This window comes from Leuciscus leuciscus (genome assembly GCF_965113295.1).
Source record: "Leuciscus leuciscus genome assembly, chromosome: 6".
NCBI lineage: Eukaryota > Metazoa > Chordata > Actinopteri > Cypriniformes > Leuciscidae > Leuciscus > Leuciscus leuciscus.
Window position 1 is genome coordinate 17,462,017 of NC_138730.1, and position 25,066 is coordinate 17,487,082.

A 25,066-nucleotide genomic window follows, 5' to 3' on the forward strand; every position below is an offset into this window, starting at 1 on the left:
AGTGATCTGAGAGCGCGGGCGGGTATAGATATATACACTAGATGTCGCATTGGCTACGGTTTCGCAGTAGCCAATGCGACATCTAGTGTATATATCTATATGTTTAATTTGGACGATGGGGAATTGTTTTAATTTGGACTCTGTGCATGCTCTTTGAGACAGTGACCATCGACCTGCATTATATGACTGACAGACAAGAACGGTTTGACCTAAAAATATCAAAATTGAAACTACTGCGGAAAAAAAGACACCTACATCTTGGATGCCCTTGAGGTAAGCTAAAACATACCAAAATTTAATTTCAAAGTGAACTATCCCTTTAAGTCACCATAACATGGTGGAAAACTATTGTATCAAGTATAATATAGTAAAAAAAAATCATAATTTTTCTTCAATCATTTTAATTGTTGAAGAATACAAAAATACTACAGTAAAAAAATGTAAATTTTACTGTAAAAATGTATGTTTTTGGAGGTAAAAAAGTATGAATTACCATATAATTTAGAGTGAGATGTATATCTGTTTTCATCATGACATTTTATGTATATACAGTGAAGCATGTGTCAAAATTTTTTAAAAATTTGGTAGGAAAAAAATATTTCCATTATTTATGATTAAAAAAATGTAAAAGGACATTGAATTTGATTATATTTTATTTAAGTCTTCTTTTTTTTGTTATTGGTACATATGAAATATATATATATATATATATAACATTCTTCTTTACTTCTTTTCGTTTTAGTATCACCGGGCGTAAAAGTTTACATTGACCCTTTTACATATGAGGACCCGAACGAGGCAGTTCATGAGTTTGCCCGAGAGATTGACATCTCATGTGTGAAGATAGAGGAAGTCATTGGAGCAGGTAAACCATTCCCAACATGCCTTGGATCAGTGGTTTTAAACTGGTTTTGCTTCAGTACCCAGATTTTACATGACCAAAACTGTTAATCATACAAAAGTAACAAAAAAATCTTTAAAATCAAACGTTGATATTTATGATTATTACCATGAATTGCATTGGTCCAACAGTATCGATTAAAAATCATATTGTTTTTGAAATAAGACTGCTATACTCATCAAGGCGGCATTTATTTGATCCAAAAATAAGGTAAAAATAGTAATGTGGTGAAATTGTTACAATTTAAAAGAACTGTTTTCTATTCTAATAGACTATACTTTACAATGTAATTTATGAAAATTATTTATGAAAATGTATGATAATTGGCATGGAAAAAAACAACTGATTTGACAGGACAGCCTCCCTTTTAATGAGATTGTTTGTTTTCATAAATATTGAGGACTGTATGATCAGTGTTTTTCCCTGCTATCCATAGCCAGTGTTTTGAAAAGATCTGCAACACACCAGTTGAGAACCACTGCCTTGGAAAAAAAATATTAAAGTTTTAAAATATTCATTTATAACAATAGGTATTATTTAAATAACTTAAATGGATAGTTCACCCAAAAACAACAACTCATCCTCAAGTTTTGTACGAATTTTGCACAAACTTGTACAAATGTCTTTCTTCTGCTGAACACAAAAGAATGTGGGAAACCAAACAGTTGATGGACCCCATTGACTTCCATTGTATTTCCCCCCAACCTCATACTATGGAAGTCAATGGCTACTGTAAACTTCTCTGTGTTTAGCAGAAGAAAGAAACTCATACAGGTTTGGAACAACTTGAGGGTCAGTAAATTATGACAGAATTTAAATTTTTTGGCTGAACTATCTCTTTTAACCGTTTTTACAATAAACCAAATTCATGGAAGATAACAGAGAGTTTATTCTTTAACTAACCATATGCATGCTGCTTGCTGCCTTTACCTATGCTCTTCTTTTTCTTTCTTTTTTTTTTCCATCCCTGTGCTTGTTTTATGTTTTATGATCTGAATCACTTCCCTCCACCTCGTCTCAAACGTTCACATCCAGAGTCCAGGCCCAAAACTCCCACAACCCTTAAACTCCTCTCTCCTCCCTCTCCACAGCCCGTCCCTAAACTCCTCTCTCACCCTCTCTCTCCATCCGTCCCCTGTCTATTCAAACTCTAAACTGTTGCCATCTGCTCTTTTCTCTCTTTCTTTCTCTCTCTCTCTCTCGCTCGCTCTCTCTCTTGCACTTTCCTTGGTCTTTCAGCAGTACATCATTTCTTCCCTCGAATGATTTTTTTTATCCTGAGCTCAAACCAATAATCCTCCCTCTCCCTCACACCCCTCACCCCACTCCCTCTCTCTCTCTCTCTCTCCTCTTCCTCTCTGCTCCATTCATTCAGGAGAGTTCGGGGAGGTGTGTCGAGGCCGACTCAAACAGCCTGGCAGAAAGGAAGCCACCGTGGCCATCAAGACGCTGAAGGCAGGATACACGGAGCGCCAAAGACGGGACTTTCTTAGCGAGGCCAGTATCATGGGCCAGTTTGACCATCCCAACGTCATCCACTTGGAAGGAGTTCTGACTAGGAGTTGTCCCGTGCTTATTGTCACAGAGTTCATGGAGAACGGAGCGCTCGACTCCTTCCTTAGAGTAAGACTGAGATCATATTTGATGCAAAACCATTTTTACTGCATTAGCCTTACTTATTTACTTTACTTTACTTTAAAAGACATTCCTGGTCTTATTGTGCGAGATTCCTCAGCATCGGGAACTGAGCCCATGGGCATTTTATACATCATTAGCGTGGCTCGGCTAAGTTATCAAGGTTAACGTTTTTCTAACCCTGTTAAATTTGCCCACTGGTACATTTCACAAAAATATATCAAATATATTTTTAAAACTGCTACCATTATTTATCGTAATGCATAACACACTCTCTTCTGGAGCTGATAGAGTCCACAATCAAATGTATACTGCTTTAATAAGTAAAAGTGTGTTCAAACAAATGCAAACATATAGAATATGATTTCATTACATTACATATTCATTTTTAACTGGTAATAGTAACAACAATAGTAAGTAAAATAAAAAAAAACTATGAAATATAAAAGTTAATAAAAGAAGCCATCTAAACATAATGTTGATTATAAAATAAATAAATAAACCTTTCCAGCTCATTTTAACCCTTGTATCGTTGTCATTGGTTCATTGTCTTGATTGTTCACAGGTGTTTCTTGTTAGTCATTAGTCTCTCTGTGTGTGTGTTTGTATATGTATATATATATATATATATATGTACACACACACAGAGACTAATGACTAACAAGAAACACCTGTGAACAATCAAGACAATGAACCAATGACAGCATGGCAAACAGGAAATACGACTATGACTATTTACAAAATAAAAGACATGAAACATGAACAAAACCCAAAACAAACCGTGACACCTTGTACCTGTACTTAAAATGGGACATTATATTTTGAATGACTGTGTCAGTTTTGGCTGAAAAGCAAGTGGCCAGTGTTGTGCATAAAACATACAACCTTAGCTAAGACTTTCTTAATGTAACTAAACATATAAATTATATATAAATCGATATAATGTAATGAATGTTGATTGTTTTTCCCCACGGTCCATGTCTTTGAGGCCCTGTAAACATATTTGAAGAGTATAGTAAAGCACCCTGTTTATACAGCTAGTGACGCAATGTGACAAACTAAAGCACTGCCATTAAATTGAAAGAATCTGTTGAGTCGTGTTGCATTGCTAGCTTGCGATCTAGATGGGGTGTTAAAATACATCAATTGCATATTAAATCAAGTTCCATTGCAATAAAAAAAAATTGCTGCAGTGCATACATTAAAAAGAATGAAAGAAAAAGACTCAGTGTTTAAAAAAATAAATAAAAAAAGCTGGAAAGAACAAACGCAGCTTTTGGAAAACCTTCGGGGCTTCGCCTAGTCACACCCCTGGTGGTAAGAAAAAAGTTTGGCTTCATAATCTTTCATCAAAATTTAATAACTTGTTCAATCAATTCCCGATGGATAAAATCAAGTCCAATTGAATATTCTGCTTCAGTCTGAAATACATCACTGTACTTTACAAAACTTCCCTTGCATGAATCTGTGGCCAGACTGTCAGTAATAACTTTTTTCGTGCTGACAGGGGAATTTGATAACTCCTTAGCATTAAACACTTATTCATGGTTCTTTAGACAGAACCTTGCTTCACTTGTGTCAACATCTGGCTTTTGAAAATCTTTAAAAATACCAAAGTAATCTAAAGTCTTTATGTAATCCTTGAGTTTCGACAGAAACACTTGATAAACTGTTTGAACTCCAGAACCTTAACCAACCCATGCAGTCAATGCAGAACACTGAGAGTTTCGACATCCAGAGGTGGGATAGTCTCGCTCTGTCTGAGCACCAGCCGATGAACTTAAAGCACATGCACCCAACCAGCCCGGCATCTTCCTACGGCACAGCCTGTACTCACACAAAGTCCAGCCAGGGACACAAGCACACTCATTTCCACGCATACACACAAACGCGCTTCTAAAAATATCCGTAGGAACAAGCTTTGGCATGATTCATCTTCAACTTTAGAAGAAGATAAAAAAGCATCAACATCAGAATCTTGTAGCAGAATGTTTATCGTCATTGGAGCCAAACCAAGCGAGACTGGCTACAGACGTGATGATGTCCTTTTGCTTCGAGGCTTAACATGAACCATGTGCTATTTGTGAACAGTAGACTTGAGAATTTCCCATCAGAGGTTTCTTCAGCAGAAGAACTGTAGAATTAAAGTACATTTTTATATGGACATAAATCCGAAGATCGATGATTTTTTGTACAAAAGTATATATGTATATATACAGTGTATACTTGCAACCCAGGAAAACACATCATGGCCAAGATCTTGACCAAAAATTGATGCACATCTTGATGGAAATAACATCACAACCTTTTATTTCCGTCAAGAGGTGCATCAATTTTTGGTCAAGATTAAGTCCATCGCTCTGTAAAGTCTCCTCCAGCACACCCCAAAGACTTTCAATGAATTTAAGGTCTGGACTCAGTGATACCAATTCCTGTGTGAAAATTATTCCTCATGCTCCTCCCAAGCATTCTTTTCCAGTTTGATCCTGATGAATCTTGACATTGTCATCCTGGAATATGGCCATGATGTGTCTTCCTACATGATTGTTTAAGAAATGAAAAGCTACACACTTCAATTGGGCTTATAAGAGCTGTTGCCAAACATATAACATGCTAGAAACATAATAACTGCAATAATTATCCAATCATAGACTCTTTGAATTTTTTTAATTTTTTTTGCCAGGCAGTGTGTTCTCACTATTAATTAACTATTAACTATGATTTTTGTCTCAACAAACTCCTAATTACTGCTTATTAATAGTTAGTAAGGTAGTTGCTAAGTTTAGGTATTGTGTAGGATTAAGGGATGTAGAATATGGTCATGCAGAATAAGGCATTAATATGTGCTTTATAAGTACTAATAAACAGCCAATAACCAAGTAATATGCAAGCTAATAAGCAACTAGTTAATAGTGAGAATTGGACTCTAAATGAAAGTGGTTACCCACTGTTTTATCTCTGCTCTCTGTGATCCTATCAATACAGACTGCGACCCACCAGAGCATTTCAGTTTTTCTCTATTCAGAATATGAAAATGAAAACATGTGGTTTTGATATTCTATGTGAAGTCTGTAATTGAGTTATGCTTTTAAGTATTCAGCGCTTTTGCAAAGGAAATTGTTCCATTAGGATTAGCTATTGTGGAGTTCTGTCTTCATAGCATTGGCATCCCGATGCCGCAAGTGTATTAGTCCGACGGCACTGTCAAAGTCAGGCTGATTAGAACGAGTAGAACCGGGGTGGTTTCATGTTTACATCTGTTAATGTCACTCTCCCTCTTTTATTGCACTGTTTCCCGCTCAGCTGAACGACGGCAGGTTTACCGTAACGCAGCTGGTTGGCATGTTGAGGGGGATCGCGGCTGGCATGAAGTATCTGTCCGACATGAACTACGTCCATCGTGACCTGGCTGCTCGCAATGTGCTCGTCAACAGCAACCTGGTGTGCAAAGTGTCCGATTTTGGCCTCTCTCGCTTTTTAGATGATAACTCATCGGACCCCACCTACACCAGCTCATTGGTGAGTTCAGATAAGGTCTGCTCTTTTTATGTAATAATATAAAGGCAATAATGAAAAATCCTTGTTCCAACAAATCCTCCAATCCCCCACTAAGCCGTTATTGTAGCTTATCTTAAAGTGTATTGTCTGTACAAATTAGTAGTCAGTACATGACTAAAGCAAAGAGCTCTTGCCTTTATTGATAATAAATTAAGTAATTATATAATTGTATTTAATTTCATTTAAACAAAAAGCACATAACTGGTACTTATAATTTACATAAGTAAAGTAAATTATTAAGTAAAAAAGGAGGACATTAAAAATTCTTCATAACAGAGAGATATCATTAGGTCTCCATTTCCTTCATGTCAGTACAAATTGCTAGATGATAGTATAAAATCTTTTTTTTTTTTTTTTTTTTACGACATTAGCTGTGAACGTGATTTCACCAAGTAAAACATGTTCCTCACTGTGAAAGAAGTTGCTTGGATGATTAAGTAATTTCAACTTAAATTACATTAAATCGACTTACATTTGTTGAATCTTGTATAACTTATAAAATAAAGTAGAAAATTGCTTAACTTATTTTGATGAGTTAAAGCAATGTAAAAACATAATGTTGTCATGACTTATTGATCATATGATTTTTTACAACATTCTGGAACAACATTCCAATCAACCAATCAGATTTTAGGGACAAGTTTACAGTCAAGTTCAGACTTACAACCAGGGTTAGGTGCTTATACATAAGTGTTATTCACATATTTTAGGGAAAACTTATGGTTAGGGTTAGGACTACATTTTCAGACAGGAATGTTGATCAAAATATGTTGATCCAGGAACATGTTTTACTTGCAAAATCACGATGACCTTATGTTAGCATAGATGACGATGCTATGCATTTGGGTTATCATCATGGTATACATTTTCAATACCATGGTACACCATGATACTGAACGATTACCGTATTTAATAACCTGGTTACTTTTGGGTTTCTGTGATAGCTTACATATGCTTTGGTGTTTATGCACTTTATAAACGTCCAAAAACCATGTTAGTATGGTATACTGTTTGGTATTTTTTTCTAGCATATTAACCTAAAAGACCCTATAAAATAATTGTTGTGGATTTTAGTCCATGTCTGTTAGCTTTGAGGGACTTCAGAGAACATTTTATCCAGGTGCCAGACAGAAATGTAAGCGATATCTGCGCTTCACAGATACAGTGTGCATTAACAATTGATAAGAACAGCCTTGACCATCAGAATCGGGAGTACAGATGGCATACTTGATATGTGGAAGAAGCCTGTCTCTATCTCTGTCTGTTGGAAACATATGGAAGTAGTCAGTACAGTACGGCTTGTTCAATGTGTCCGACATGATAGGCGACAGATAAGGGAATTGAATGTCTAGAATCCCTTAAAATTCCTTTCAGTTTATTTTTAGAATCTTTTGGCTACAAATGTTGAGTAAACATTTGTGTCATTTCTGGGCATGCTTGTATTAGTAGAAGTGAAGATTTAGTCCTAGCATGCTAGTTTAGCTCATAATTGGCTTGGATTAGTGTATTGATTAGCTTCCCTGTTCACGTTGTCTGTTTCATGGACAGATCAAACCGTTATGTTTAAATTTAGAACACTGCCATCTTATTTTTACTGGTTTTCATCTTAGATTAATGAACCCAGCGATGGTGCCCTGTGGGGAGAAAGCTGTGAGTTTGGGCCGAGTCTTCGCTCTAATTAGGCAGCTGAAGACTCCAGCCATGTCATTGCTTTTAAAGTCTGTGTTTGGATTTAATGGCTTCTCTGTGTGCATGTGTGTTATCATGTAGGGGGGGAAAATCCCAATCCGCTGGACCGCTCCCGAGGCAATCGCCTTTAGGAAGTTCACCTCTGCCAGTGATGTGTGGAGCTACGGCATTGTGATGTGGGAGGTCATGTCCTTCGGGGAGCGGCCGTACTGGGACATGAGCAATCAAGATGTATGTCAACTTTTTAATGTCATTAATCTCATGTTTAAAGTCAAATTATATATATATATATATATATATATATATATATATATATATATATATATATTAGGGGTGGAACGGTACATGTATTCGTATTGAACCGAGACGGTACGGGCGTCACGGTTCGGTGCATGAATACACACGGAGAATACATGGTATAAAAATAAATAAAACTCGCGTGCAAATTAATTAATGTAATGCGGAACTACTGTTAGATACGCGGGTTCTTTAGGGACTAATCTGTAGCTCCGCCTTAGCTCTGAAGCTCCGTGGCTATAACTTATGGGCTATAATCATAGACATAATATCTATGGCTATAATCATAGACAGGCTATAATGGACAGGCTGCGATGTCAAGTTTGCAATGCTGGAATATGTTGTGTGTCTGCGTGCGTGCGTGCGCGCGCGCGTGTGTGTGTGTGTGTGTGTGTGTGTGTGTGTGTGTGTGTGTGTGTGTGTGTGTGTGTGTGTGTGTGTGTGTTCAGAGCTATTTTTTACAGTCTATGGTTCAGAGAGGCGCGGGCGCGATCGAACAATGGAAACATAAAAACTCATTTTGTTCATTGGACATCATTCAAACTGCAAAGTGTTTACTTATATTTGTGTACACTCGTAATAAAACACAACATTGTGCTTTTGTCAAACTGTAAACTCTTGTCAAACTGTAACCTACAACTGTCACCCAACACAGTGAGTAAGTTACACATTCTACATCGATTAAAAGAAAATCAAATTTGTTTTTAATGGTAGTATTATTTTATACAGAAATAAATTATGTATAATTCAGATGAGAATAAATTTAGTGTTATTAAAATTTTAAGGAAAACAAATATATTGATCTGAAATATAGCAAATTAATTTTAAATTCATTCAGGTACAATTACCAAACATATCTCACGGTCTTTTTGTCTTTTTATTAATTTAATTAATAAACTAATTATATAAAACTATTGGCAATGCACTACAAATAAACTGGTTCTATGCATTTACTTTATTAATAAAACTTATTTAAAGAGACATTTATTTTCCTTTGGTGGAACAGCCTACACAGACATGCACAATAAAAAAAAAATGCCTTCTACATATTTGTTTTGCTTTTCCCTCCATTGTTCCGAACTCGTACCGAACCGTGATGTCTGAACCGAGGTATGAACCGAACCGTGACTTCTGTGTACCGTTCCACCCCCACTATATATAATATAGTGCTGGGCAACAATTAATCGTGATTAATCGCATCCAAAATAAAAGTTTGTGTTTACATAATAATATGTGTGTGTACTGTGTATAATTATTTTGTATATAGAAATACACACAAATGCATGTATATATTTAAGAAAAGTGTTTTATTTATATATAAAATATTTGTATTTATAATATATAATATTAATGATGTATAAATATATATATATATATATATATATATATATATACATGCAAATATTTCTTATACATGCATATGTGTGTATTTATATATACAAAATAATTGTACACAGTACACACACATATATTATGTAAACACAAACTTTTATTTTGGATGCGACTAAACGCGATAAATCATTGCCCAGCACTTATATATGTATATGATATTATTATTATTAATTATTATTTATTTATTTATTGAAAAGCACATACCTTTGGCTGAGTTAAATAATTGAGGGAAATCATTTATGTGGGAATTAATAAAATGTGGGATTCTCCATTATTCTCAGTGGTGATTCTCATATTCAAGCTGATTTAAATGTAAAAATCAAGTTGTGCTACGGTATTTATTACTGTAATACAGTAAAATAAATACTGTAACATTACTGTTTTATGTAAATCAGCACAAATAAAAGGTAGGACAAAATATACTATAACTATACTAAATACACTTCACATTTTGAATAAGATAAGAATGACATTTTTTGCATTACGTTAATGGGAGTGGTTTGTATAAATATAATAAAAGGATTTGAACCGCATTTTATTGAATGCATTTTTATAAGCATTTTATTTTTGTGGTGAAATATGACCCAGACATTTTCCTGACCGGTTTCATGAGGTCCATCCTTTCACACTAATAATATTGTTAAAATACATGTTTTTTATCCTCTTTTATTAAACTGTTTACTGTCTCTATTCTGTGCAATAGCTTTTGTTGTTTTGTCTATCCCTCAAGCACAATTCTGAGATGATCTGAAGGTTTTTCAACCCTATTAGTCTTTATTATGGTTTAACTGTTGTAACATTCCAGTCGCATACTGTATGCCTAATAAAACTCTGCATATATACTGCAGAGTTTGTCCTCATGCAGAAGGACAGTGTAACTGCTCTGTCTGTTGATGCTGTAGGTAATGAACGCAGTGGAGCAGGACTACAGGCTGCCTCCTCCCATGGACTGCCCTGCAGTGCTGCACCAGCTCATGCTGGAGTGCTGGGTGAAGGAGCGGAACATGAGGCCACGCTTCGGACAGATCGTCAGCACACTTGACAAGCTCCTCCGCAACGCCGCAAGCCTCAAAGTGCTTACCAGTACACACTCAGGGTGAGCAGAAAACAGCCAAATTGGACACAGGTCAATTCTGGCTTTGACTTACAGGAAAAATACGGATCTTTCTGCTGAAATGTAGTTTGGTAAATCACAATTGGCAGAGCGTATGGGAAAGAGTGCGTCGTTACTGCTAATTCGTCATATTGTCAGAATATTATTGATAGCACGGCATTTTACCCCACATTGTGATTCTATTATTTAAAAAAATTATTAGAGAAGAATGCATTGCAAATCTCTCAAGATACTTAGTGAAGTTTTGTGCGGTAGCTTGTTTCTGAGTGGTAAAACATTTTTAAAAAGTAACTACAAAATGAAGGTTAAAATATATATTTTTTTAATTATGAGGTGTAGTCACTAAAGGAACAATTTTTTTTGCAATTGTAATATATATAGTCACATTGTGAGACGTAAAGTCGCAATTAAGCCAATTGCAAGACAATCACATTGTGAGTTTTAAAATGCCATGCACAAGTTGCAGTTGTGAGACAGTTACTTTGCGTAGTAAAAAGTTGAAATTACAAGAAATAAAAGACAATCTGCGAGACAAAGTCACATTGTGAGATGTAAAATGCCAATTCCAAGTCGGAATTGTTTGACATTATTACTTTGCACAATATAAAATTGAAATTTCAAGAACTAGTCACAATGGCATAACAAAGTAACATTTTGAGCTTTAAAAATTAAACTCTAATTGGCGAGGCTGATGGGAACGCAGCCTTGTGACTTTTACGTCATTAACTACATGGCACAAGCTGATTGGTTCCTGTTGCATCTGCAGCCAATGAGCTTGCTGCTCAACGTTTAAATAGTTTATGCGTGTTTGCTATAGAAGTTTAAAGCACGCTTTCAAAGTTTCTCTGAAACCCTCCAACTCCCCCAGCTCCACCTGTATAGATCTGCTACTGGTAATTTCATATACAGTGGGTACGGAAAGTATTCAGACCCCCTTAAATGTTTCACTCTTTGTTATATTGCAGCCATTTGCTAAAATAATTTAAGTTCATTTTTTTTCCTCATTATTGTACACACAGCACCCCATATTGACAGAAAAACTGAAATATCACATGGTCCTAAGTATTCAGACCCTTTGCTGTGACACTCATATATTTAACTCAGGTGCTGTCCATTTCTTCTGATCATCCTTGAGATGGTTCTACACCTTCATTTGAGTCCAGTTGTGTTTGATTATACTGATTGGACATGATTAGGAAAGCCACACACCTGTCTATATAAGACCTTACAGCTCACAGTGCATGTCAGAGCAAATGAGAATCATGAGGTCAAAGGAACTGCCTAAAGAGCTCAGAGACAGAATTGTGGCAAGGCACAGATCTGGCCAAGGTTACAAAAAAAAATCTGCTGCACTTAAGGTTCCTAAAAGCACAGTGGCCTCCATAATCCTTAAATGGAAGACGTTTGGGATGACCAGAACCCTTCCTAGAGCTGGCCGTCCGGCCAAACTGAGCTATAGGGGGAGAAGAGCCTTGGTGAGAGAGGTAAAGAAGAACCCAAAGATCACTGTGGCTGAGCTCCAAAGATGCAGTCAGGAGATGGGAGAAAGTTGTAGTAAGTCAACCATCACTGCAGCCATCCACCAGTCGGGGCTTTATGGCAGAGTGGCCCGACGGAAGCCTCTCCTCAGTGCAAGACACATGAAAGCACACCTGAAGGATTCCAAGATGGTGATAAATAAGATTCTCTGGTCTGATGAGACCAAGATAGAACTTTTTGGCCTTAATTCTAAGCGGTATGTGTGGAGAAAACCAGGCACTGCTCATCACCTGTCCAATACAGTCTCAACAGTGAAGCATGGTGGTGGCAGCATCATGCTGTGGGGGTGTTTTTCAGCTGCAGGGACAGGACGACTGGTTGCAGTCGAGGGAAAGATGAATGCGGTCAAGTACATGGATATCCTGGACGAAAACCTTCTCCAGAGTGCTCTGGACCTCAGACTGGGCCGAAGGTTCACCTTCCAACAAGACAATGACCCTAAGCATACAGCTAAAATAACGAAGGAGTGGCTTCACAACAACTCCGTGACTGTTCTTGAATAGCCCAGCCAGAGCCCTGACTTAAACCCAATTGAGCATCTCTGGAGAGACCTGAAAATGGCTGTCCACCAACGTTTACCATCCAACCTGACAGAACTGGAGAGGATCTGCAAGGAGGAATGGCAGAGGATACCCAAATCCAGGTGTGAAAAACTTGTTGCATCTTTCCCAAAAAGACTCATGGCTGTATTAGATCAAAAGGGTGCTTCGACTAAATACTGAGCAAAGGGTCTGAATACTTAGGACCATGTGATATTTCAGTTTTTCTTTTTTAATAAATGTGCAAAAATGTCAACAATTCTGTGTTTTTCTGTCAATATGGGGTGCTGTGTGTACAATAATGAGGAAAAAAAATTAACTTAAATGATTTTAGCAAATGGCTGCAATATAACAAAGAGTGAAAAATTGAAGGGGGTCTGAATACTTTCCGTACCCACTGTATGCTATTTGTGCCACAGCAGCATGTGTGTGTGTGTATTGGCAGTAGCAAGTCTCTGTACTTGCTCTGCAGCAGCAGCAACGTAGCAGATCTATTCCTCCAAGAACAAATACATTAACATTGTCATATCCATAACCATGATAAACTCTTTAGAGAGTTGTCATGATGATAGAATGACAGTTACTCTAAATAAAGTTGCAATTGTGAGATATAGTCACAATTACCTTTTTATTTTTTTACTTGCAGAAACAGACAGAATAGAAACGGTAACATACAGTGAGGGTAATGGGAAATGTTCGTTCATATTGCGATCTCTGGAGTTTGATTGATCATAGTAAATCTAAGCACAATTTGTGCCATTACTGAGGTCTCTACGTGAGAAGATGTGAGATTACTAGCGAGATACGTCTGAGAAGCAGGAGACTTTGCTTTCCATTCCATCTCATTGCAGTCTAGGAGAAATAATTGAGATATTAAAAAGAGATCTCTCTTCCCTGCGGGTAAAGCACAAGCTGAATTTTTAAACTGAATATGTGCAGCAATAGCTATCCCCATAAGCTAACCCCTCCTCGCGCCTCACAATGCAAATCATTATTTACCGTATAGCCCCCCCCCAACTCTTCACGATAAGCAGTTTCAACCACATAAATTATCCATCAAATAAATGCAATCTATAACACTGCTGAGTCTTAGTCAAAATAAGCACGCTCATTTGACTTGTGTTTGTGAATGCGCTGCTTTAGCCTAAATCTCTGTGAACCGCACTGTTTTGGGAACGGAGTAACGGCTGACTTACACACAGTGCAGTGCCCTTTCCTCTTCGCTGGCTGCTGTGTCTGCTCACTGGGGAAGCTGGTTCAGTTCAGACTAGGCTAGCGGAGGTGGCGAACAGAGCTTAATAAGGGAGATGGAGGAGATGCTAAAAGAGAGCAATGACTTTAATTAGTCGGCTAATGAGCTTTTTAATGTGCCGGCAGTGGAGCCTCGTGTCCAGCGGTCGAGTGTGTGTGCGTGTGCCTCCGCGTGACGCCGCATGCTGATGGCCTGTGTATGATTCATTTATGTTTGCATCTGTATGCACGAGCAGCGCTGGCCGGGCTGTTGACATGTCATGATCCAATCTCCAGAGACAGCTGTGTGTCTCTGTGCGTGATTACTATCCTCGTTTGAATGAGAGCATACATATTTTGGTCTTCTTTTATTGGAAATTTAAGGAATACTTTACCCCAAAATGAAAATACTATCCTTGTTTACTCTCATGTTGTTCCAAACCTACATGGTGTCATGGTAACGCTTTATTTTTATAGTTCTTGGTACATGTTACATATACTTACTATACTAATAACATTAAATTAGGCATTCATACAAGCAATTGAAATAATCATAAACCTTATAGTAATTACAATAATATTACCCAGGACTTATTTGTGTAATTACACTTTGACAAGGACACCTTCAAATCAAGCAACCCCAGCAATTTTTTTAGCTGTAACTGGACATTTTGAAGAATCTTTATGTAGCTCTTTCCACTCCATCCGGAATTAAGTTGAGAATGGAAATTCCAATTCAATTCCTAAATTTGAACTGAAATTGCAAACAGAATTGAAATTTGAATTTGATTGTAATGTATTTATAATGAAATACATATAGTTTTTTAACAAAGATAGATAGATAGATAGATAGATAGATAGATAGATAGATAGATAGATAGATAGATAGATAGATAGATAGATAGATAGATAGATAGATAGATAGATAGATAGATAGATAGATAGATAGATAGATAGATGTTTCCTGTCAATGTTTCCTGTTAGCTGATTTTTGCTTTATTTTTCCCTCTCTATAGTGATCTCTGTCGAATTGGCGGGACCCTGCCGGGCCACCAAAGGAAGAGTATAGAAGATGCACAAGACATGAAACAACAAATGAGCCAAACTCTTCCCATAAGGGTTTGACTGATAAAAAAAAAAAACACCTGCTGAGCCTCCAGGCTAGCATCAAAATCCCATTTGAAGAGCAAACCTGACTGGGACAATCCATAAAGCCCATGGAAAATTACTGGAACCGACTATTGCTTGAAGAGCCAATGGAAAACCTGTATACAATTTGGGACAGTGTCGCACCTCTCCCAAGGAGCCTGTGGAAAACTACAGCGTGTCCAATGGAAAAGTGTATCAGCCTGTGTATGGAGCACCTGGAGAGTGCTGGGAAAACACAGCACATGTTAATTGGAATTCTGTATGATGGCGCCTCAGGCAATCGTCTTTGTTCTTTCCCTCCCCTTTTGTCATGACTTTCTCGTGTTTACACAGACTTTTCATTACATGGATTAAATTGGCGACATTTCTACTTCTCAGGTTCAGTTTGCATGTGTGCATGTGTTTCGCTAATGGCAAAAAAAAAAACTCCTTAACTCAAATCCCTTCCATTCTTCCTCTCATTTGCCGAGGCCACAAACGATGAGGCGGACTTGAGAATTATAAGCTAACTGTAATAATGTTTAAAATATGTATTAAATGTAAGCCGGGACTGTTCGATGTTGGCTTGAGGGTATTTTGCAGCTCTATTTCCCTCAAAGACTTGTTTCTTCTGATCTTTTCTTCATATTGAAGAAAGGAAAAGAGAGTGGAACACATGAAAGTTTCAAACTGGGCAGGATGGACTCAAACTGTAACTTTCAGAAAGAGATGACGAAATGTTCAAAGAATGGATAGTCCTTTAAGCGCGAGCTGACTTTAAAGAAGTGGATTGTTACGATTCAAGACAGGTGTTTTATTTACCTCCGTTGTATTTTGTCTTCCATGACACGCTCTTGAGAAATTGCTCTACGTGGAGGACTTCGGACTGTGAATTCCCATTTCCTCTGCTGGTGAGAGAAGGGGAATTGTGATCCGTATGTATGTGTGTTTGTGTGTGTGTGTGTGTGTGTGTGTGTGTGTGTGTGGGTGTACAGTATGCTCATGTGTGCTTGAGTGAGCCGGTCGAACTCTACAGCTTTACATGCATGCCATATTCAAAACTCAAACCTATCTGAGAGGGGAGATGACAACAGGTCAACTTAAGAGCTGTTGTTTGATGAATACTCCACTTATTTTAATTCAGTCTGTTCAAATATGCATAACTGTGTAAATAAATGCCTCATAAGAACTGAAGAGTCATCAACATGATTATAACGGCAAATTTATGAGACCCATGACACCTACATGAAATGTTCCAATTTACTAAATTCATTGTTTAGTGCAACAAAATGCTACATTGCTGGGTTTTGTTTCACACTCTATTGCACATGCATTAATTGACAATAATCAAATGACAATTTCCCTTAAAATATCACCTCTCTCATACGAAGCATTAGGAAGTCAAGTTCACTTTAGTGAATCAGTTTGTTCAGGTGGTTCATTTAAATGTATCCAGTCGAATGACTCCCTGCACAGAGGATTTTAGGGATATAATGAATTATTTTACTATCCATCAATTTGATTATTATTCATTAAAGGTAGGGTTGGCAAATTTGGGCAGGCTGGCAATAGCAAGCTAGCTTTGAAAGCATAAGATCCCACCCTCCCTTCAGAGCCTCTCTAAATCCACTCCTCCTCCAAAACACATCAACGTAAATTAACTCTTGTATCAAAGCACATGCCATTACAATAAAAATGAACATAAACAACTTGCAGAGCTCTAGTTGTACCACCTGACTGCTGCAGATTCATTTCGGCGTTGATAGTCTTGACATAGAAAGTAGAAACGCACAAATACATGTCTGAGGCCGTGAACAGCTCCAGGAAGAACATTGCGGGTTGCCATCTCGTAATTACGGGAACTGAATTCGGACTGAATGCAATGATTGGATGAACATTTTTTGGTGAGACTGAGACCTGAGACTTCCACAGAAGATATATGTACATGTTTTAAAATTTAGACCACTTCTATTATTGATTGCTATCAGGGTGTGAAGAGAGTTTCAACCAGTATAACAAAGCGTGTTTATTAAACAAATTGTCTGCCCTACCTTTAATTTATGTATTTATTTATTTGTGTATTATTAATATTGTTAATAACTGTTAATATAATATATTATTAGTAGGGTTTCATTAATATTTTAATTGGTAATCAACATTTGAACAGGATTTCTTATATGTAATTTATATTGTTTATTAATATGTTTAAATTGATATGTTATCATACTAAGTCTACTTTATCTACCCTAATAGTCTACTTTTTGATACTTTTTCAAGAGTAGCTTGACTATAGTTTAGCTACTTTTAATTGTGAGTCAGTTTTATTTTGACAGTCTAATTTCATTGAAGATGCCTTAACACTGCCAACATAATGCCATTCCATGTGCGAATTGATGTCCACCATCCAATTATCCACAAGTTCGCCTGATAAAGTATAATCCCCCCGAATCGCCAGCACTTATTTCTTTACCAGCAGACTTGGAAGGCAGTTTGTCAGCATGATCAGAGCTTCTCTATCTCTTGTGTATCTCCCTGATTTCCCAAGTCAGATCTCCCTCCGCGGCAAAGCTCCGCATTCCCCACGATGCACAAAAGCACGTTTGATCTTTCCAATTACGCCGGCCGCTCTGTGCAAGCCTGCAGATCGGAGAGAACAGCTTGGCAGCAGAATTGGTTGCACATCAGGCTCTTTTACTGGCGGAGTTATTCGCCCAAAGGTTGAGATCCACGTATCTGCCTTTGCTGCTGCCTCATCAAGAGAGAGGAACTGTTTGGGCCAAAAGTGCAGTAATAATCACAATGCGTGAACTCTCATTAAGATGGTGGAGGGTTTTGTGTGTGGGAGGTTGTGTGTTTGTGTTTATTTGTGTGTATCTGTGAAAGAGGAAGGGAGAGTGTTAGTGTGGGCGGTGGAAATACAGTAGCTTTGTTCCAAAACCTAGTGAGCCGCCTCAGTGTCTACTGCCTAAGCAGCTACCTTAATCGTCTTCCTGACGGTCATGAAAGCTCATGAGTGATCATTGCAGAAAACAATGAACAAAATTTAAACAAACAGCATTCCACACAGTAGTAGAGCTCGATTTGCCCCTGATTTCAATGGTTACATGTTAGCATGTTGTTAAGCTAAACACTCTGAAAGTCATAACCTCACATGTAACCCTTACAAAATGCTTGTAGGTAACAACTCTACATGCATGCTCTACAAACAGAATTTTGAATGGGATACACGCCATTTATTTCAATGGTTCATGTTAGCATTTTGCTAAGCTAAGCATCCTCACGGACATGGAACCCCATAAGTGACTGTAACAGAACGCTCTACATAGGCAGCAACACTGCAGGACTCGACTTGCCATTGGTTTTAATGGTTTCATGTTAGCATGTTGCTAAGCTAATAGGCATAATAATAATACAGAAATTCAATACCACAACTTATTAATTTGTTCCCTCGTTTTAGGAAAATTGTAGCCAGTTGTACTAAATTGCTTTCTTGTTTTCGTTAAATGGTTGTAACCTACTAATTTGATTCCTCACTTAAATTTTGTTAATTTCATTTAGGTTACGTTTAATCGGTTTATCCTCACAACTATGTTCCTTTTTTAGAAAGAAATGGTCTCTGCTGGGATTTCCAGTCAGGATTTAGACCATATCATAGTACTGAGACTGCTCTCATTAGAGTTACAAATTATTTGCTGTTACCATCCGATCATCTCTATTAGTGTTACTGGATCTTAGTACTGCTTTTGACACTATCAACCACAAAACATTTTTTTAATAGACTCGAAAATTATGTTGGCATTAGTGGAATTTCATTAGCATTGTTCAAATCATTCTTATCTGACCGTTATCAGCTTGTAGCAGTAAATGAAGAGATGTCATATCGATCATAAGTTCAGTATGGAGTACCGCAAGGCTCAGTACTAGGACCGTTGCTGTTCACTCTGTACATGCTACCCTTGGGAGATTAATCTGGATATATTTGAAAACAGTTTTTTATTAAATTGTATGTATGTGCAGTAAGATTATTTAAATGCTTTCTGACATTATTGTGGATGGAGAGTGCTTTGAAACAAAAAACTTTATTTTCAAATGTATCCGGATTACTTTAGATGTAGCCTCAGTTAACTTAAACGAGAGAACGAATTAGTAAACTGTGGCCATTATTTAATTAAAATGAGGGGAAAAAAATTATAAAACATGGCCACGAATTAACAAATTGTGGGAACTAATTCTCTACTTTTTTTTCTGCAGGGCTCCGTATAACCTTAAATTACTCAGAAAAGTATTTTAATAAATACTTTTCGTATTTGCTGAAACAAGTTTATTTATAATCTGCATTTTCTTATTTCATATTGGATTTATTAATCACTACCCTTGCTGAAGTGCATTCTGGGAATACTTTCTCTGCTGCTTTAGAATTTGGCCAAAATTAGAAATCTAATGATGCAGCATAATTAAGACTGGAATTAAGGTTTGGAACAGTCTTCACATCAGGAGCATATCCATGATGCCTTAGAATACTGCTACCATAGTTTTAGAACAGAGCAAGCGTGCAAGTTTGTGCGGGGGAAAGGAAGATTCAGACAGACGGGCTGAGAGTGTGTTAGCATCTGTGTTGTTTGAGAGAAAGATAGCAAAAGAGAGTGAATGGTGGAGTGTAACTGCGCTGAAGACTCGGGGGGTTGTCAGAGACACATCACTGCATGCTGCAGAAGTTGCATCGAACGTATAACTAACGTTCTCTTGGCGCGTGTGTAAGTGGAAGCTGTCAAGACGTGCTTCTTGACTGTCGGCTCAGGCTCGAAATTCCAATTAGATGGACATGGCAGATTCGGCGTATACCGGACGGAAAACAGCTCGCAGTACGGTCTCACTACAGATGTAGGAGGATGTGCTGACCTCTTTCAATTTACGTGGGTTTTACACTGGTGACAACTTGATTTTTCAATTTTCTGAAGAAAATGGGAGTGGTGCTTTCTGTGCAAAACAAGCTGCCATGATGCTAAAGCACTGCTATGCAGTTTGCTAAGGTGTTTTGAGTCGTTGATATACTATTGAGAATTGGTTGCTAGGCTTGTCTGGATGGTTGCTAGGTGGTGTCTATGATATTCTAGTCTCTGAATATGGCTTGGGTCTCTCCTTCAATTTAGGTCTAAAAGATTTTTTCAGACATTATTTCATCTGCAGGCGAAAATTATTTAGAATCGCTTAGAAAAAAAAACGGCACACCTCTTCTAAATAATCTACATGATTTGAGGTATCATCCATGTCTTTTCCACAAATAGTGTGGAATAAGTTACACAACAAAGTTTAATACTTAGGGTTAGGGGGTTAGAATATGCCTACAAATGTATGTGCAATAATAACAGTGATGTTTTTTACCCTAGCAAATACTGCAAATTATAATTGTGTGCACTGCTTCAGTGGCGCTGTGTAATTTTCTGTAGCATCGCATCTCTCTTCATGGATTAGATGATCTTGCTTAGAGACCGTTTTGCCCCATTGATTTCCTCCCACATACACGCGGGAGCAACACTGTGACACCATCACACCATCTACTGACATTCATGCTCCTTCACAAGTGTTTATCCAGCGTCTACATGACAAGAGGTGTCGGAACAGGCGGAGGTGTAGATATGAATGCGCTGTTGATTTGTACTTGTTTATTTAAAAACCACACACAAGAATTACATGGTTGTTATCTGTCACCCATGTAAAGGTGAATACAGTGTCCCTTGTTAAAACTAAGAATGAACACGGAAGTATTGCATCAATTTATGTGGGTAACAAAAATGACAACCTAGTGATGGCAATGAAACTGAATTTGAATGGCATGTTTATAGCTGCCCAACAAGCCTCTAGACAGAGCTGAAAATATTTAAGACAACATGAAATAGCATTTGCAATGTAGGGAGGGACTAGATTATATATCCATGGTGACATTTATTGGATTGTAAAAATGGAAATTTATATACAATCAGACCTGAATGTGAGATTATAGTCAATTGTAGGTGGCACTGAGATGTCTCTGATTAGACTCCCGGTTGAGCCAATAGGCCTTTCTGTGTGGGGTATCTATATGTTTTTCCTGTTGGCATGGGGATCTCCTACAATTCAAAGACATGCCGGACAGGTGGAGACACTAAATGGGAGTGTTTGAAGAAGCATTTTCTTTTGGATGTGGAACCTGAAAGTCAAGTTAAGTGGTTGACCGATATATATCAGCCAACATTAGGCAATTTTTTATTATTGGCATTAGCCAAAAAGGTTTGGAATTTTGACATTGTCAGGACGTTTATTTTTACAGCAATGGAAACGCCAGCACCTAAGAACACTAGGCAAAAATAGCTGGTAACACTTCAGAATACTGTTCCTTCATTAATGAATAACTACACAGGAACAAATGAGTGACGCACTATTAATATTCTAGTAATTACTATTAACTGACAAGAAACTCTAATTAACAAATTAGTAAGTAATAGCGCTCAGTTGAATGTGGTAGTTCACTATTAGCTAATCAGTAACTATTATTTTTCATACCTCACTGAGAACTATTATAATTAACATGAATAATGCATAATTTATAATAAAAGTTAACGGTAACCTACTAGTAATGACTCAAGTGTTACTACATCCTTCTAAAGGAACTACTAATTATTTGGATCAGTATTATAAAGTGAAAAACATGATAACTACCTAATATTGACTGAAGTCAAAGCTTTGGAGATTTTTGTAAGATTTTGAATAGTAATTCCTTCCGATGGATTTGGTAACACTTTAGTCATTACTAGTGTGTTTCCATGATCTTCATTTGAGAATACGGATCCAAATAATTAGTAGTTCCTTTAGAAAGATGCAATAACACTTAATTCATTACTATCCAAAACCTTACAAAAACCTCAAAAGCTTACAATGACTTCAGTCAATATTAAAGAGTTATCAAGCTTTTCACTTTATAATACTGATCCAAATGATTAGCAGTTCATTTAGAAAGATGTAGTAACACTTGATTCATTACTAATTGGTTACCATTACCTTATATCATACATTATTAATATTAATTATGAACCTGTATATAGTAGTTTTTAGTAGTCTTCAGTGGGGAATGGAAAATAGTAGTTACTGATCAGCTAATAGTTAACTACCTCATTCAACTGAGCACTATTACTTACTAATTCGTTATTCAGAGTTTCTTGTTAGTTAATAGTAGTTACTAGAATGTTAATAGTGCGTTACTCATTTGTTCCTGTGTAGTTATTCATTAATGAAGGAACAGTCTCCTAAAGTGTTACCAAAATAGCTATTTGGCTATTGGTTATCATTAATTACCCTGCCCACACAGCCTTGATGACATCAGCTGTTGTTTGATGAAAGATTACAAAGACAAAGTTTTTTTTTTTATTAGAATTGCTTGCACTGAAGAATCACACAATAAGACCAGGAATGTGTGTGAAGAATGTAAATAGGGTCCATTTTGATTCATGTTGACTTGAAGCATTCCATTACACCTTCACATCACAGCATTACAGTAACCTTCTTTTCGAAGCACAGCCTGTGCATGGCTCAACCTTTCGTCAAACACTTCTCAGACTATTAGTGTGAACGTCAAGCGCACCTAAACCTGCATTGTTTGAGTCTTCGGGGCACAGGGGGAGCTGACCTGAGACCAGGCTTTAAAGGCACATTTAATGCCTGTCATTTATATTTATAGGGCACTTTGACTTAAACACCTAGTGAAGCGCTGCAGCCTTTCACGTTCTGTCCGGCTGAATGACTGAGTGACTTTCACCTTAGAAGGGCGACATCCCTCAGTGTGGACTTTAAAGTGCTAGCTAGCAGAGGGGCTTTCAGGGGCCAGATAAAGACTTTCTTACCACACTAAAGCTGAGTTGAATTTTTGGAAAGCACAAAGCACAGATTAGAGTCCCTCTGTTTGCCGATAGGATTGGGGAGGTTCGGGACCCCCCAATGGTGTTCCTGCCAGCAAAAGCCAGATTGTAAATCAGAGGAGAGAAGCAAAGAGAAGCAGGAATAAAGAACCAGCTGGAAGCTCATACATTATCCCTGACGTCAACATACAGTAAGGATATAGGCCTGTGGAAAGCACAGTGGGTTCTTTTCGGTGGCCTAATAGGCACACCAGGTCTCAGAGACCAGCCGAAAAGACCACCCTGCTCAATTTGTATCGACTTTAAGAAAGTAAAGTGGCCCTCGTGGAAAATCCTGAGAAAATCTACGGCACATTCCTTTGAGTTTTCCTCCTCCGCCGGCTGCATTTTTCCTCTTCATTTCGCTTGTGCCTTATTCTCTCCATCCGAGCTGCGAAATGACATTTGCCACCTGAGTCATCCAGACAGAGATGGACCAGATACTCTCTTTCGATGAAGTCATGCCAATGACCCTTGTCCCTCCCCCACCTTCCATTTGTGCTCCTATTCTCGCCTTCAGCGGAGATATAAATAGCATCCGCTCCTGCCTTAGTTTGTTTTCCGGCAGTTGCAAGAATGGTCTATAATACAGTATACCTTGATATATGGATGCTGCCATATAGGCTCTGTTCCAAAACATTGTGAGCTGCCCTTACAGACAGTATCCTAAATGCCACTGAACCTCGTAAGTGACTCATTTAGAACACCTTACATAGACAGCCACACAAACAGCGCTCGGCGGCTCGGTTAGTGATTTTAATAGATTTTGACATTAGCATGTTGCTTAGCTAATGTTGTGAATCCCTCATAAGCAGAAAATGCATACAATATTGTAAAACTTTGAATAGCATTACTTTTAAATGATACTTTTCAGTATTTATTGAAATATACACATTTATTTATACTGGATTTTTCGCAGAGTTTGTTGCAATGCATTCTGGGATTGTCTTTTTTTTTATTTCACTGAAGACATGGCTCTAATGATATGATACTCTAGAACCATGTGAATAAATATTTGGTCAAATAACTTTTTTATCAGTACTTTTTACTACAAAATGATATGTATAATCTGTTGTCTTGCTTGCAATCTTGTTGTTGTTGTTGTTGCTGCTGTTTTACTAAGCTTATTGCATCGCATTCTCTGTAAAGACATGGCATTCTGCATAGAATCCACCTAAAATATGTTAAGTATGGAGCAGGGATTTTAGGTAAATCGTGGCCATGTTGTTCGAATTTCTTCCCTCCTTTTAACTACACTGTGGCCATGTTCTAACATTAAAATAAGGAAACAATTAATTACAGTGTAGTCTTCTCTCACGGCCGTAAACGAGAGAAGTTACATTGAAATGGAGAAACCCACCCAAATTAACTTCAGTTAAACAAGCGTATGATAATTTGGGTAAATGTGTAAGCTAGATGTATGCTTTTATAATAAATTGTCTATCTATCTATCTATCTATCTATCTATCTATCTATCTATCTATCTATCTATCTATCTATCTATCTATCTATCGTAATAATGTATGATTTGCAAAAATGAAAACTGCTGCTTCTGTGTAGATGAGAGAATCAAAGTGTATGCGCGTTGTGCACACGCTACATTGATTATGGCCAAGCATGCGCCCTTAAAATAGCATATGAATAACATGCGCAACGCACCACTGACTTTAAACAATTTTTTCCTGGTTAGTGGCGCAATTGTTTTCTAAACCATCAAAATAGCATTAAGGAACGTTTGCGCCGGAACACGCCTCCTTTTTTGCGCTGAAACGCCCAGGGAGCGCAAGTTCATTCCCTAGTTTAGCGACGTGCTTCTGTGGAGGGAAAAGCGCGCTTTGCGCGGGTGCAAAATAGGAATGATACATGCGTCGGTGTACAAAGTCAATTGCGCTGGGTGCAAGATAGGGCCCTATGTGTTCGAAAAACCGAACTCTAAATATCTAGTGTGAACACATGTGATCAACACATGCAAACTAGAAAGTTTTATCCTTGTCCAGTATCTGCGTTATTTCTCTCCAGAAGTTATAAAAAAAAAATCTTATACATCTCTTAATCCTTTCACACAGGAACTTGTCACTGCAGAGGTCTATTGAATGCTTGCCAATGTGGATTTCTC

At 37.5% G+C, this 25,066-nt stretch overlaps 1 protein-coding gene across 1 annotated transcript in view; it reads left to right on the top strand.

Moving 5' to 3' along the window:
* Positions 1 to 17,064, top strand: part of ephb3a (eph receptor B3a) — a 37,334-nt gene extending 20,270 nt beyond the window's left edge. Inside the window, exons 11-16 of the mRNA XM_082172402.1 lie at positions 743 to 865; positions 2,277 to 2,524; positions 5,840 to 6,055; positions 7,865 to 8,014; positions 10,375 to 10,568; positions 14,911 to 17,064. Coding sequence (XP_082028528.1) covers positions 743 to 865; positions 2,277 to 2,524; positions 5,840 to 6,055; positions 7,865 to 8,014; positions 10,375 to 10,568; positions 14,911 to 15,019 — 1,040 coding nt within the window. The 3' untranslated portion in view covers positions 15,020 to 17,064. The remainder of the gene's footprint in view (positions 1 to 742; positions 866 to 2,276; positions 2,525 to 5,839; positions 6,056 to 7,864; positions 8,015 to 10,374; positions 10,569 to 14,910) is intronic.
* The last annotated feature ends 8,002 nt before the right edge of the window (positions 17,065 to 25,066 follow it).